Source organism: Ambystoma mexicanum, chromosome 3q (genome assembly GCF_040938575.1).
Source record: "Ambystoma mexicanum isolate Mex_15411 chromosome 3q, UKY_AmexF1_1, whole genome shotgun sequence".
Classification (NCBI taxonomy): Eukaryota; Metazoa; Chordata; class Amphibia; order Caudata; family Ambystomatidae; genus Ambystoma; species Ambystoma mexicanum.
Genome location: NC_090926.1, coordinates 218,965,124 through 218,978,270, shown reverse-complemented (window position 1 = coordinate 218,978,270; position 13,147 = coordinate 218,965,124). Strand labels below are relative to the sequence as shown.

Sequence of the window (13,147 nt, the reverse complement as noted above, 5' to 3'; positions counted from 1 at the left end):
AACTGGCCGGAGAACTGACTTTTGACCAATCCCGCGAGATGTGAATCATTTTGAAGTAACTTAAACCAACTGCTCCCATAACTATCCGCCTCCCCGCACACCATTCTGACCCAACTAAACCCATCCCGACCACCTCCCACCCACACTGCTCACCCCCAACCTGCAGTGACTGGAGCCCCCCTCCCAATATCCCTCCACAACCACGTTACCATGGGACATGGCCAGGGGGCGCTGGACACCGCCGCTCAAGTGACCTCCACCACTTCAGACTGGACTTTTTCATGACATTTTCAGCAATAGCTTATAAAACCCATCAGGGAAGCCCTGCAGACAGTATCTATTTGCCCGGTTTGAGAAATCTCGGGACCAATGCCCCTCCATCGTCTATCCCAACTGTGTGCTTTGTAAGACACAGCATATCACTTCGGCAGGGATTCGAGGAAGTCATGTACTGCCCAGGGATCAGTAAAGAATTGGGTTTGTCTGCTGTGCTGGACTCATAATTTGGAAGGGGTATTGCATTGGATATTGTATCCCTCGATCTTGGAGCACTCTTTTCGCCGCCAGGAAGGACAAGCAAGCTTTCTGGACTGCCGGGGTGAAGTCCGGATAAAAGGTCAATCTAGTGTTCTCGTATGTGAGGTCCCTGAGTTCCCTCGCTCTACGGAGTATGGTATCTCGGTCCCGGTAATTCAGAACCAGTTCAAGTATCAAGCGGGGGTTTTGGCCTGGTCTCGGAGTGATCTGTGACACCCAGTTCACCCTCTCCACCAGGGATTGGGAAGACAATGGTGGCCCCTGTAGCACGTGCTTTATAAAGTTCTCTATGAAGACCTCCATGTTTCTCTGGGAGATGGACTCCGGGACCCACACTACTCGAATATTATTTCTTTGTGACCTTGCCTCCAAATCTTCATTCTTGTCTCTGATGGTCTTCACCTCCCTGCGGAGCTCCCGGATCGCCTGTGTCGCTTTATTGCTGGTGTCTTCAAGTGCGCTCACCCGGAGCTCGACCTCAGAGGGTCTGACACTTTTCTTTTCTATGCCTTCCTGCATTCTGTCGACTTTATACGCCATTCCGTCCAGTTTTGTATTAATAGAGGCAAAGCCTGATCTCATTTCCGCCAACACCTGACGAGCTACGACATTGGAGTGCTCTTGCTTGGTCCCACAATCACCTCCGCCTGGGGCCCCACAAATAACATAGCAGGAGCTTCTTGGGATGCTAACATCTTGTTACTTTCTTTCTGTAGTCCTTCTTTTTGTGTAAACGGCCACTTGTTTCCTTTCGCCATATAGCTTTTGGTAGGGTTTGCTTCTGTTATCCCCGGCACAGGTCATGTGTAGTGGGGGGGGGGCAGTTTCTAGTCCTGGTGCAGGTCTCTTTCTATAGCCACTAGACAGCACCAAGCCCTTTCTCAAATGTTTTCTAGGCGGCATGAAACTCTGCGCTCTTCCTCTTGCTTGGGATTAGTATTGGCACCAGTGCGTTGTCCTCACTCTGGTCGTGTTGTTGCCCAGGAGGCTGCCATATGTCCCAAGGGGACACGGCCTCCAGTTACCACAGTCCCTTGTCCCAGGCTTTGACCCTCCCCACCTATCTTTGCTGCTTGTATTTTCATTTAGTTCATGTTATTATCACTGCAGCTCAGGTAGGTATCTGTTAAGCTCACTCTGAATGACTCAATGTGTGTCAAGGGTTGCAGCCCCCACTGCACTGACCCAACCAAATTTCAGGGGTCTGCCCCCCTATCCAATGTTCTCGATCCTGCCAGTGTTTTGCCAGACATATGGAGTTGAGCACTTGGGACCGAGGGGATTCTGGGCAGTAGCTGTACTGCCGGGCCCTGCACGGTTGAGAGGGCAGGGGGCTGCCTCACCTTATAGGCACTGAGGGACCAAAGATGTTGTGGTTCAACAGCAGGGAGTCTTTGGGCATGGTCTGTTGCGTTATATATTGAACTGGGCTCCCCGCTCCCAGCTGCTCACTGCTGAGCCTTCAGATTTAGTGGCATGCCGTGGGACTCCAGCGCAATTAAATTACTTCGCAACTGCTTCTCCTTGTACGGAGGGGCCGGGCCGATGTGAAGGAAGATGCCGTCCGTAGTTCTGGGTGTGCTGGGGCTCCTCTGGCTCCCAGCTGCACCACATCTGACTACATCGGTTATCCCTCGCCTCGCTGATGGGGGCTGGCGGCACCATCAGAAGCAGGGGAGGGTCGATCGAGGGAGCAGGCCCATCATGGTTTTCCCATCCCTCCTGGCCCGCTAGGGCTGTCGCTCCTAGTGCGGAGCCAAATGGGGGAAGGCGGGTCCCAAGCAGCTCATCTGTCCCTCCTGTATCAGCGAGGTACAACGAGCATAGGGCTGTTGCTCTTCTGCGCTCCTGCCTCTCACCTCGGCTGCTGAGTCACCAGGCTTCCAAGCTGTGGTCGGGAGTTTCGGACTGGTCTCTCCTGAGTCCTCCAGGGGGCTGCAAGCCCCGGCCGACCTCACTCCCTCCTCCGACCAGCACGTTCTCCTTTGGGTGTTCTCACTCTTCGGGGCTGTCATGTTGTGCCATCGGCTGGCGTGGAGTCACCAGCTCACCCCACTGGAAGGCCGCTTCTCAACTGCGGACCGCTCTCTCTCCCCTGGCTCCACGTCGGTTTTATATTTGATTTTTATCTTCCGGGCAATGCACCCGGGCTGTGCACAGGCCCTTGCGTGCAGACCGTACTGAGCAGTGCACCCAGGCTGACCGTGCCCGGGTCCCCCTCACCCCATATCTGTATTTCTGGTGCCCTCTGGTCACCAGACTCGGGCCATCGGTCGACGGGATGTTCTGCAGGGTTTCCTCAGCATATGGACTTGCACATTCCCCGATGGGTCACAGATTTGCCTCCGTTCATTTAAGGTCCGAAACAGAGCTCACAGAGACGCGGCCATCTTGGCTGCGGGCTCTCTAGTGCCCCCCCCCAAGTAACTCTTGTTAGACCTACCGTGCAACCCGAGCACAGCACAGAGACAAACATGCATTAACCTCTGACAATGTTTTAGTCACAACACACAGGTGCAGGATGTTATTCCTAGTCTGGTTGGGCATTGCAATCACTGCAAGCAATTCTTTGGCTGTGGCTCCCAAAAAAGGTCAATGCAAATTGTAGATGGGAAAAGATGAGGCGGGTTGGAACTTTGGAAATTTGAAGACCACTGTACATGTAAAAAAAAACTAATACTACACAGGGAAGGTGGGAAACAGCATAGCCTCTACTTTCATAAATTGTGTGCCTTTTGTAGAGGAGCAGATGACGTCATCTCTGGTGTCTGCCCCCACACCTCCGTCATACTGAAAGAACATCAAGAGAACGCTGTGTGTGATGCCAAGTATCATCCCAATAAAGCACCGAAGATATGAGCGCGGTTATGCTGTATCGAATGTACCCCCGTACTGAAGTGGTGGAAGGATGTCAACATACACCATTGGACATAGAAGAGCTGTAAGTACAAACTAACACGAGTAAAGTGATGTCATAAAGGGGAGATACAAGGATGCACAGAAATTATATGCAGATACTTAAAGAATGATGGCGCAATTGAAGTAGCAAAGTAATCAAGTGTAAAGAGATGAAGAAATCATCTATGTTGAAAAGATGAGTGAGATGAAGCTCAACGAATGTACATATGTAGAAACCCAAGGTAGATAAGACATATAGAAGTTTGTTGCAATAGAAACTATAATGTAAATAGAGCGGCCATTATGGAAAGATGGACGTCGGATTGTGTTGAAACTACCTCCGAGACAAACCGAGGCTGCAGAACTGGGAGACGCTGAAGAAACAGCTTTGTGCAAAGAACTAAGAATATCTGTTTTACTAAGACCAAGGATGACACATCAGGACATAATTGGAAAGCACAAAGGGAGTCAACCAGGATAAGCTAAGAACAAATGGCACATTTCTCTTAGATTAAGCAGAAGCAAAAACACCTGCAAGTGCCAAGTAGTGGACAAATAAATATACCAAAAGAATATATAAGGTGGAAAGACCAAGTCTCCAGAGGCCTAGAGGAGTAATAGCACTCAGCACAATTAAATCAAATAGCAGTGTGAGAAACCCTGACGGTGTCTCACCCGCTAGTCCCCAGGGGTCTGTCATCCAGGTGGCCAGGATACGGCCATCGCTTTTGGATACAGTTCCTGGGATTGGACCAGTGCGGGAGGATCACCTGAGTGAGGGGTCTTCAGGGAGTGGAAGTGGGACACCGGATGGCGAGACACAGTATCCACTTCCCTGTAACACCTTTGCCCCATCCTACCAAGTAGGATACTTAGGAACTCAACCCCCGCCCCCTTTTCCAACACAAACACTTTCTCACGGACAGCTCACTGGGAGAGAAAACGGACTAACACTCAAGCTGTATACCTGACATTTCCCAATACAATGGTCAGGTAGGGTCAGGCAATTACTGACCATTACGCCCACCTGACTTCCATCACACTTCCCCACACGGATCAAAGATGGAGCACGAAAGCACACTGTGAGCAAGGCAAAGCACACGAGAAAACAGCAGTTCCAAGATGGCATTTTTATATAAGGTGAACATCGGCAGGCCGAGGAGAATTGCAAGGAGGGAAGTGCCCTTGACCTTTTCAACGAAAGGCCGCTACTTTCATGAACTTTCTAGAACAGGAAACTTAAGACCAGGGATCACGGCTGAAGAATCCTCCATTGTGTGTCTGAGATACCCGTGGCTCTCCCGCATCGATAGTCAAGGCGGGGTGAATCGTTTGCCGCCGCCGTGGTACTGCCCTTGGCTCCTACAACAAAGCAGCGCCAGTGAAGTCAGAACAGCCCGTGAGTTGGGGAGACTGATACCAAACCGGTCTGTGTTGATGCCAAGGTTGCAAGGGGCAACATTGTTTAGTAAAAACTGAAGAGAACAGTGTTTGAGGCATACGTGGAAATTGAGGCATACGTGGCAAGCGACGCAAACACAATTAAACAGCAGTGAGTGATTGAACTTTAAAGCCAAGATACGATACCGCAGACAGTGGTCCGGCCCCACGTGGGTGCTCATTCAGAAGTGTCTGTTAGTGGTCCTGGAACGGGTAAAGCAAAACACTGTGCACATTCGAAAGTCTTCAGTAGTTGAAGTTGATCCGAGCCGGGGGGATAGAGATCAGCTAAACATTTTTTTGTTAAAGCAAGTTTGTGTAAAGTTGGGATTAGTCTGAGCCCGGCAGAGGGAGACTAATTGAACGTTGTGTTAAAAGGGTTCTTAGCCCGACTGAGGGGAATCTGAGATCTGAGCCCGGCTGAGGGGGATCCGAGTTCCAAGCCCAACTGAGGGGGCTCCGGGGTGAACCATGAGTCACCCGAAAAAGAATATCCCATGAGGAATTTGATGCATAAATTATTTACGAACATTGTGTCGAGAGGTTCTGAGCCCAGCTGAGGGGGATCCGAGGTGAATAGTGAATTGCCTAAGAAATTGAGTACTTGTGAAAATCTGAAAGAGGAAAGGAACTTATTGTTTCTTTGTCACATCAGGCCCTCTTAATAAAGAGACTTTGAAAGGCAAAGAGACTCGGGCATGGAATGCCTTGATGCTAATGAATGAACTGTATCCTCATGCTAGAGAAGCCAGAGACTGTGGGAAGCTTGAGTGTACCGCCTTGTCCCATGCTGAAAACGTGGGGAAGGGAAGCCACCGGCCTGAACATTCTGGCATATCATTTTGTGAACACTTCTTTCTTTGTCTCACACTATTTTTACTTTAGAGGTAAGGATTGGAAATAGGTTTATTAGTATAACCCCTTTTATTTTGGCAGGAAACCACTGGGATATGCGTTATTTTTATTTGATGGTTGTAGCTTGCTTCCATCTGTAGATTTAGGATTAGATAGGCATTTTTCCAAACCTTTTTGAAGTTCAATAAACACCCTTGAACTGTGGTCACTTGTGTCTGTCTTACTGTTGATACCATGCCTTCCTTACAGCAGTAAAATAAAAGGATGTAATGGACAAATTTGTGGTCTACTAACACATGGTGCAAGAACAGAAGGCAGGTTTTATTCATTAGGCCTCAAACTAAGATAGTAGTTTACTCGGACTCCCTTAAAAGTCCCACAGAAGAAAACAGTCAGCAAGGTCAACTATAAAGGAGAAGCCTTGGCTTGGAGACTGACCAACGAGAGATGATGGACTAATTGGGCATGTGGGTGGTAGTTTGACGTTGTTCTCTGCACCTGGGTTTCATTTCGTTCATGTGCTGCTAGCGAGCAGAATGTCCAAGTTTGGGAGGTTATCCCAACAAATCATAAGGGGCTATGATACAGCATGCTATACAATGTTGCAAAAGCCAATCTTCTGTTACTATTTTGGTATAATCAGGATTATACGTATTTTAGAGGTAGCTCGAGACATGACTACTAGATAAAGGGCAGACAATGATATTAACACTTACGCATACTACAAGTATATATGTTCCCCTAACCAATTCCTCCCCTGAGTAGGCTTTTGTTGTTTGCCACATAGGATGATGTCATAGCTGACGTACATTGGAGTATAAAGCCTTTGTATAATCAAAATCAAAAAATGAGTGCGTGGACTACGACTTGTTACTCGCCAGATTGCGCTACTTTATTTGAGTTTACAATAAAGTAGTGCTTTGCCATATTCTTTGAGTCTGTCCGGTTATTTGGGTCTGAGATCATTATTGGCAATTCCATCGAGCACATGAGATGCTTCAAGGTGCTATTGCACATTTGAATATAACATTAACATTTTGGAATGTCTCTAAAATAGCACCACTGATTTGTTCATAATGGGTTCCCTTCATTAGACACGTCATGCTTAAGTATTTGGACACATTGCCCAATACATGTAAAACATTGGGTGAATGAAGTGGCCATTTCAGATATAATTTACCAGTGCTGACAATGAGAACGGTCTCCAATGTTTGAGTTTTTTCTTTTTTTTTTCTATGTATAAGAGATATCCAGATATGTGTGCAATTTACTTCATTGCTCATTTATCATGTGACCACCATCTTGTGATGTCTTTGGGACTTTGAAAGCTAATGCATCTACCATCTGTAAGGGTGCAGCAGTAGATGTGGTACAAGCGTGTTGGCATAAACGTTTATTTAACAGAAACATAAGGAAGAACCCTATCTGCTCCTATAACTAGGAGCGGTTTCCCTGCCTCAAACAAAACTAAGGATGATGTGAGAACATCCGTCAAAAAGTAAATATCCACTGTCCTATGTCCCAAACCTATTTCCGTCCATTGCACTTCAAAAGATAAACTATGTAACAGGTTTTGCCCTAAATGCAGAAGGGTGGCTCCTTACCTCTGGATGGTTTTAGGCAGTTCATAATACTGGGGGAATATTCTCCTTCCCCTGGCCGTCACAAGGACTTTCTATATAGTTCCGCACAGATGTGGGAGAGGTCTCCCTTCCCCAGGCCTTCCCAGGCAACTCTTTATAGTTCCACCAAGATGAGGAAAAAGTCTCCCTTCCCCAAGCCTCTTCCAGGCTCTCTTTCAACAGTCCTAATGATATCTGGATTTTTGCTAGAGGATATATCTTTCCTCCTCTGGTCTTCTCTCAACTTTTGGCAAAGTTCTCCTGGTCTTCTCTCAACTTTTGCCAAAGGATACTTCTCTCTTCCCCTGGTCTTCTCTTGACTTTGCCAAATGATATCTCTCCCTCTCCCCCCTGCCCCCTCCCTTGGTCTTCTCTTCTGGCAATGGGGGTTCCAGACCCCTTCCTCAAGTTTATAAGGTCTCTTTTCCAGGGCTGGTTCATTATCCTGCCAGGCATTGCCTTGCATGAACAGCTCTTCAAACCTCTTTACATATGGGTCCTAGGTCCCCTCTTCAGGCTTATAATGTCCCTTACTCAGGCCCGGTTCACTATCCTGCCAGACGATATCTTGTATGTACAACTCTTCAAACTTTTCAACATTTGGGTCGCAGACCCTTATCTCTCTTCTGGTTTCTTTGGGGTGCTCTCTCACCCGGTTTGTTTAGTGTCTCTGTTTGGTCCCACTGGGATAAGGAAGATGACCACAGCCTCTAGGGTTTCCCAGTGCCTTCTCTGTACCCCTCTGCATAGCTTCTAACTTGGTCCATGAGGGTCCCAGTCCTCGCCAACACTGGCAAGCTTCTCTGGCTTCCCCTGGGCACTAGGCGGCCTGATCTCGGCTTTCGGCGGCTCCGCCACGCTTGTTTCTCGCCATACGTTGAGTCTCGCATGAACCACTTGGATGGCTTCCTTCTTGCCACCAGACATCAGGGTTCCCAGCCTTCAAGTGAGTCCTTGCTCCGTTCAGCCTTCACGGACGCCGACTTCTTTCTCTTGGAATTTAGGTCTGCAGCATGTCCTCGCCGTGCGGCTTCGCCGCGCAGCTGGATGCTCCTTTGGGGCAGGAATGACTATGAGGAGAGTCCTTAGTCAGTTTTGATAGTAAGTCGTCTTTCGAATTCTGGATAGCTAGTATGTTTGTCTTGGTTCCGCGATGGGCTCTTCATTGCCCTGGTCTTCTTGGTGTCAGTATTTCTGGAGCCATCTACTAGCACTCTTTCCTCACCCTACCTCGTCACACAGTATTGTCTATATGATAAACAGTGTTACTATGCATGAAGCAACTAAAAGAATAAAGAGGAGACAGAGAGGATGGGGGTGCTTGGTTTCTAGCAATGTTGTTGGGTGAGCAATGCATGGCGCTATGATGGTTGACATACCACATTCTCCCTTGATAGTCTTCCCTTCTCCCGCAGAGGGAGTCCCCTCCCATGGGATCCTCTTGCTGAGGACCACCCCCAGGGGGACAATCGGGTAGCGTCCTCACCTCCCTGGCCCCACGGCAAGGGTCCCCATGGGGAGAGAAGTGACGACATCAAGGGATTCGTCACACATCTCAGCTTCACATTTCCAGTTAGTCCAATAGAAGTTATCAAAGCTTGGATTCTGTTTGCCCCTTAAATTACAAATTCTGATTCTGTGGCATTTTGCATGTTGGAGTAGATTGTCTATGCCAGTCAACAGAGCAGCAATTTGTGTTGTTTGGAGGTGGGTGTGTTTTTACCTTCATATACTGGTATACCCCTTTTCAAGTTCTTTCACTATGCTAAAAGAGAATCTCGAACAAAGTGCAGTTTGCGAGGCTGGGCCCAGTATTTACTAGAGACCTGTAGGAAGATCCCTTTATTCACCCAATTCTGGGTACTTCTAATAATCACTCTTCTCTTACCTCCATTTCTAGGCTTAGATGTTGATGGAATCTACAGAGTCAATGGGAACTTGGCCGTCATCCAAAAGCTTCGCTTCATCGTTGACCGGGGTGAGTACCCTTTTCCTGGCAAATGGCAATGCTGCAGCAGGTTAGCAGGTGGTGGGTGTTTAATGACAAGATTTTATTAAAGGTCTCACATGATTGGGGGTGAATGATATCAGCTGCAGGAGTATGTAAGAGATGATTCATAGAATGTTCAAGTATTGAATAAACTGGTTGTTGTCTCCCACTGCCTTCCTTTTACAGTCCTTACGATGCAAAGGCACACTGCCATCTTGGACAGACTCATAACAACCATTTTAAACATATGGGCATGCTAACATGATCCCTAATGATGAATTTAATGTCCCCCATCCCCCCACACTTACCCTCTCTATATGTTTTCTGTCTCTGGGCAATGTGACAGAGACTGGGCTTTTGTCAGTTTTGGACTACATTGTAAACAGAGCTATGAGTGTCTGTTTCCAAATAATAATTTCACAAATTAAAAATCCCAAGTAAAGGAAAAATGTATTATTTAGTTCCCAAATCAGTTTAGTTATAGGACTCTTGGCTTCTCTTAGCATCTGATTGTCCACTACTCTGCTCTTTGGGAGCCTTGTAACCACAGCCTTCATTGAGTCTATTTGATGCACCCCACATTGCACTCTTGTTTCCCCTGTGCTTCTTTAAGGTAGCTTAATCTCATTGGGGACAGCTACAGCCCCAGATCCCATCAGGTATTGCACTTGCATGTTAACACACAACACATTATATACAATTTTCTATCCTTAGGCTATTCGGTCAGCCTCCACATGCTCTATTCTCCGTTCTCGTTAAAGACCTGTATCTTGCACTTTCATTGGGGAATCTCAGAATCGCAATTTCCATCAGTAGTTCACTTACTTAGTATCCTGTTTTATTCATTGCAATATGAACTGTTCTGCGCCCATCAAGCAGTCCCCTTGTCTGGTCAGCGCACCACTCCACTTGGTTTCCTCATGGGAGAGTATGAGGACTACACCTCCCATCAAACATTGTACTTTTCCGGTCAACCATCCACTTCGCTTGGCTTACACAGTTGGGAATATCAGGACTGCACCAGGAGTATACCTCCCATCAAGCATTGTACTTGTCTGGTCAGCGCATCACTTCACCCGGTTTGCCTGTCTAGAGGATCAGGGCTGCACCTCCTATCAGCAGTGCCCTTGGCTGGTCAGCACACCACTTCACTTGTTTACTATCTTGGGACTCTCAAGACAACATTTTCCATCACTGGCCTTGTCAACAACACACAACTGCACTTGGCTTACTCGCTGTGGAGAGGCAGTTCACTTGGCTTATTAATGTACATCTTCCCTTGACTTGCTAATGTACCTCTTCCCTTGACTGAGCTTGTTGGGGAGTTTTAGGACAACTCCCATCAAGCACTTCCCTTGCTTTTCCTATGTACCAATTTGATATGTGGATTGCACTTGGTTGTTTTCTCCGCGCTATCCTCTTGCCCTTGGTGCATCTGTCAGGCACAGGTTCAGGCTCTTCATGGTGTTCTAGGTTGTGGCTTCTATGTTTGTAATGAGTTAATATCACCGTTTTTTTAGATACACAACATTTTGTGCCTGCTGTTCGTCTCCTCTCCACTCAGAGCAAGTCTGGTGCCTCCCCATTTGAAGGACTTCGCTCTAGTCCTACTGTGTCTCTCCCTTGTGGACTCACTGTTCCCCTCCGGGTGATGCTTTATGCCCCACTTACAGCAATTTAATTTAGTGTCTGTTCACATGGTCAATAGCGTCTCTCGACACCTAATTTTCTCTCAACGGACCTCAGCAGTATTCTCCACCCTCCATTTAGGCCCTTGCGGGAATCCTACCAAAAACTGCATAAGTCCTGTGGACATACTTCTTTCACAGACCCTGAACCAATACTTTGCTCTCCTCTCCGGAAAGTGTGGGCATCCTCAATACACACTGTTTTCTTCATAACACCCTCTGCTGCTGTGGTTGCTTATCAGCTCTCCCTCTCGGTCCAGGAAAGAAAGATTAATCGCAAAATTAATCACAATAGTTAAGTTAGGTTGGAATAATGTGTCACCTAAACAAACTGTGTAGATTTTTATTTAATTATGCCTGTTTTTCTTTTTTTAAAACAACAACGTGCACAATGGGGGAATTAGGATGCAAAGCTACCCTGTTGCGGATGGCCATCCATCCCACCACCCCATGATGGTCATGCTGTTGTGGACAATGTCAGGAATTGGAATATTGGTGATACGGTTACTCCCTGGGCCACGCTGTTACAAGCTCAGGTGTAGAGTATACCAAATTATGAATTCATGTTTGGTGCGCTGTTGTGGGCGCAGAGGAATCGAATATATGGAGGCATTCTTGCCGCTCCCCACCAATCTACACTGGGGAGAGAGAGGGTTTGTGTGTGAAGCTGGTCTCCCCTCCGGGTCACATTTCTGCAGGTCTACAACAGAAAAGAAGTCCACAGCAGTCAGTTAAAGGTTCAAATGGAACCAGCATGCTCCATGCTGGGGTTACGCCTACGCGGCTTTGGACTTGGTTAGAATACACACAGATCCCTCCTCCCATTTACATGGGACACATGCAATTCAAATCCAGTGATCATAAGAATGTATGGCCTGTTCTTTTTACTCACCACAATTGGTCCTTGCAGGTGTAAACAATGCAAGGGAATAGAAACAGTCATGCCCGCCTACTTCCATATTGCTGAGCTCTGATTAGTGACTCTGGATTATTTAATGGTGGGCAGTGCATTGCCTATGTGGTTTTTCCCAGTAGCCATTGAGCTCGAGAAAACAGCAAGGAAAAGAGCATGTCCTTCTCCTCTTCTTCCAGATACCCCTAAAAGATATCAAGGCATTTGCATTACCATCACAAGATTAGGAGACATTCCAGGATTGCCCATCAAACAATGGACACCCATTTGCCTAGTTGGTGAAAATGTCCTTAGTGAAGGCATTAAAACCAACCCACATCCTGATCCAGCTCCCCAGAAATAAGCTGGGACAGAGGGCCCTACTGCTGAAACATCTTAAGAACATAAGAAGGATCCAATATAAGGGGTAGATTTCCTCCCCTAGGAAGAAACTAGAGATAAGGAAGGAGCAGGGTCCAAAGGCAAATATATATCAAGAGAGAATATTTGATGATATTTCTGCAACACCGGCATTTAAAACTGGAATTTCCCCTGCACCTTCCTCACCAGGGAAACCCATTTATATGCAATTCAAAGATCTGCCCTATTTACCAGTTCCTTTTGTAATGTAATTTGATATAATTTATTGAGCACAAACCAAGGCCAAAAGGCATGTATCCATCAAGTAGGAGAACAGGTAAAGAGACCGCCCTAGTCTCAGAACACAAACGTCTTGAGTGCTCTATGAAAGCCCAAATGATCCGGAATCTCTCTAAGGGAGGCCGAAAGAGAGTTCCATAATGTGGGAACTGATACAGAGAAGGAGCAGCCTCCAGCTCAGGCTTTACAAAACTGGGCAGTTCCAGCAGGTTGGAAAATGATGACCGCAGGGAGTGTGTGGGAAGGTAGTGGGTCAGTTTAAGTTGAAAGAAAGAGGACCCGGTGTGAAAAAAGGCACGATGTGCAATGCAACGTGCCTTAAACTTTATCCGGCTTTTGACAGGAGGAACCAATGAAGTTTGGCCAGCAGAAGCACACCAGAGGGCCGACTTGGGGCATCAAGGGCCTGGCGCGCAGCAGCTTTTGACAGGATTTGGAGTCGATGTATCTGAAATTCACTTTGACCCAGGTCAATGCTGTTGCAATAATCAAGCGCACATAATCGAAACTGTGACCACATTCGCATGGAACTATGTAGGCACAAATGGCAGCACGTTTCTGAGAA

The 13,147-nt window shown here is 47.2% G+C and overlaps 1 protein-coding gene across 3 annotated transcripts in view; it reads left to right on the top strand.

Moving 5' to 3' along the window:
• ARHGAP9 (Rho GTPase activating protein 9) overlaps positions 1-13,147 on the top strand; it is a 1,031,694-nt gene that overhangs the window by 774,366 nt on the left and 244,181 nt on the right. For all 3 annotated transcript variants that reach the window (XM_069653585.1, XM_069653586.1, XM_069653587.1), the window contains one exon: positions 9,253-9,330. In XM_069653585.1, the coding sequence (XP_069509686.1) occupies positions 9,253-9,330 (78 nt within the window). The remainder of the gene's footprint in view (positions 1-9,252; positions 9,331-13,147) is intronic.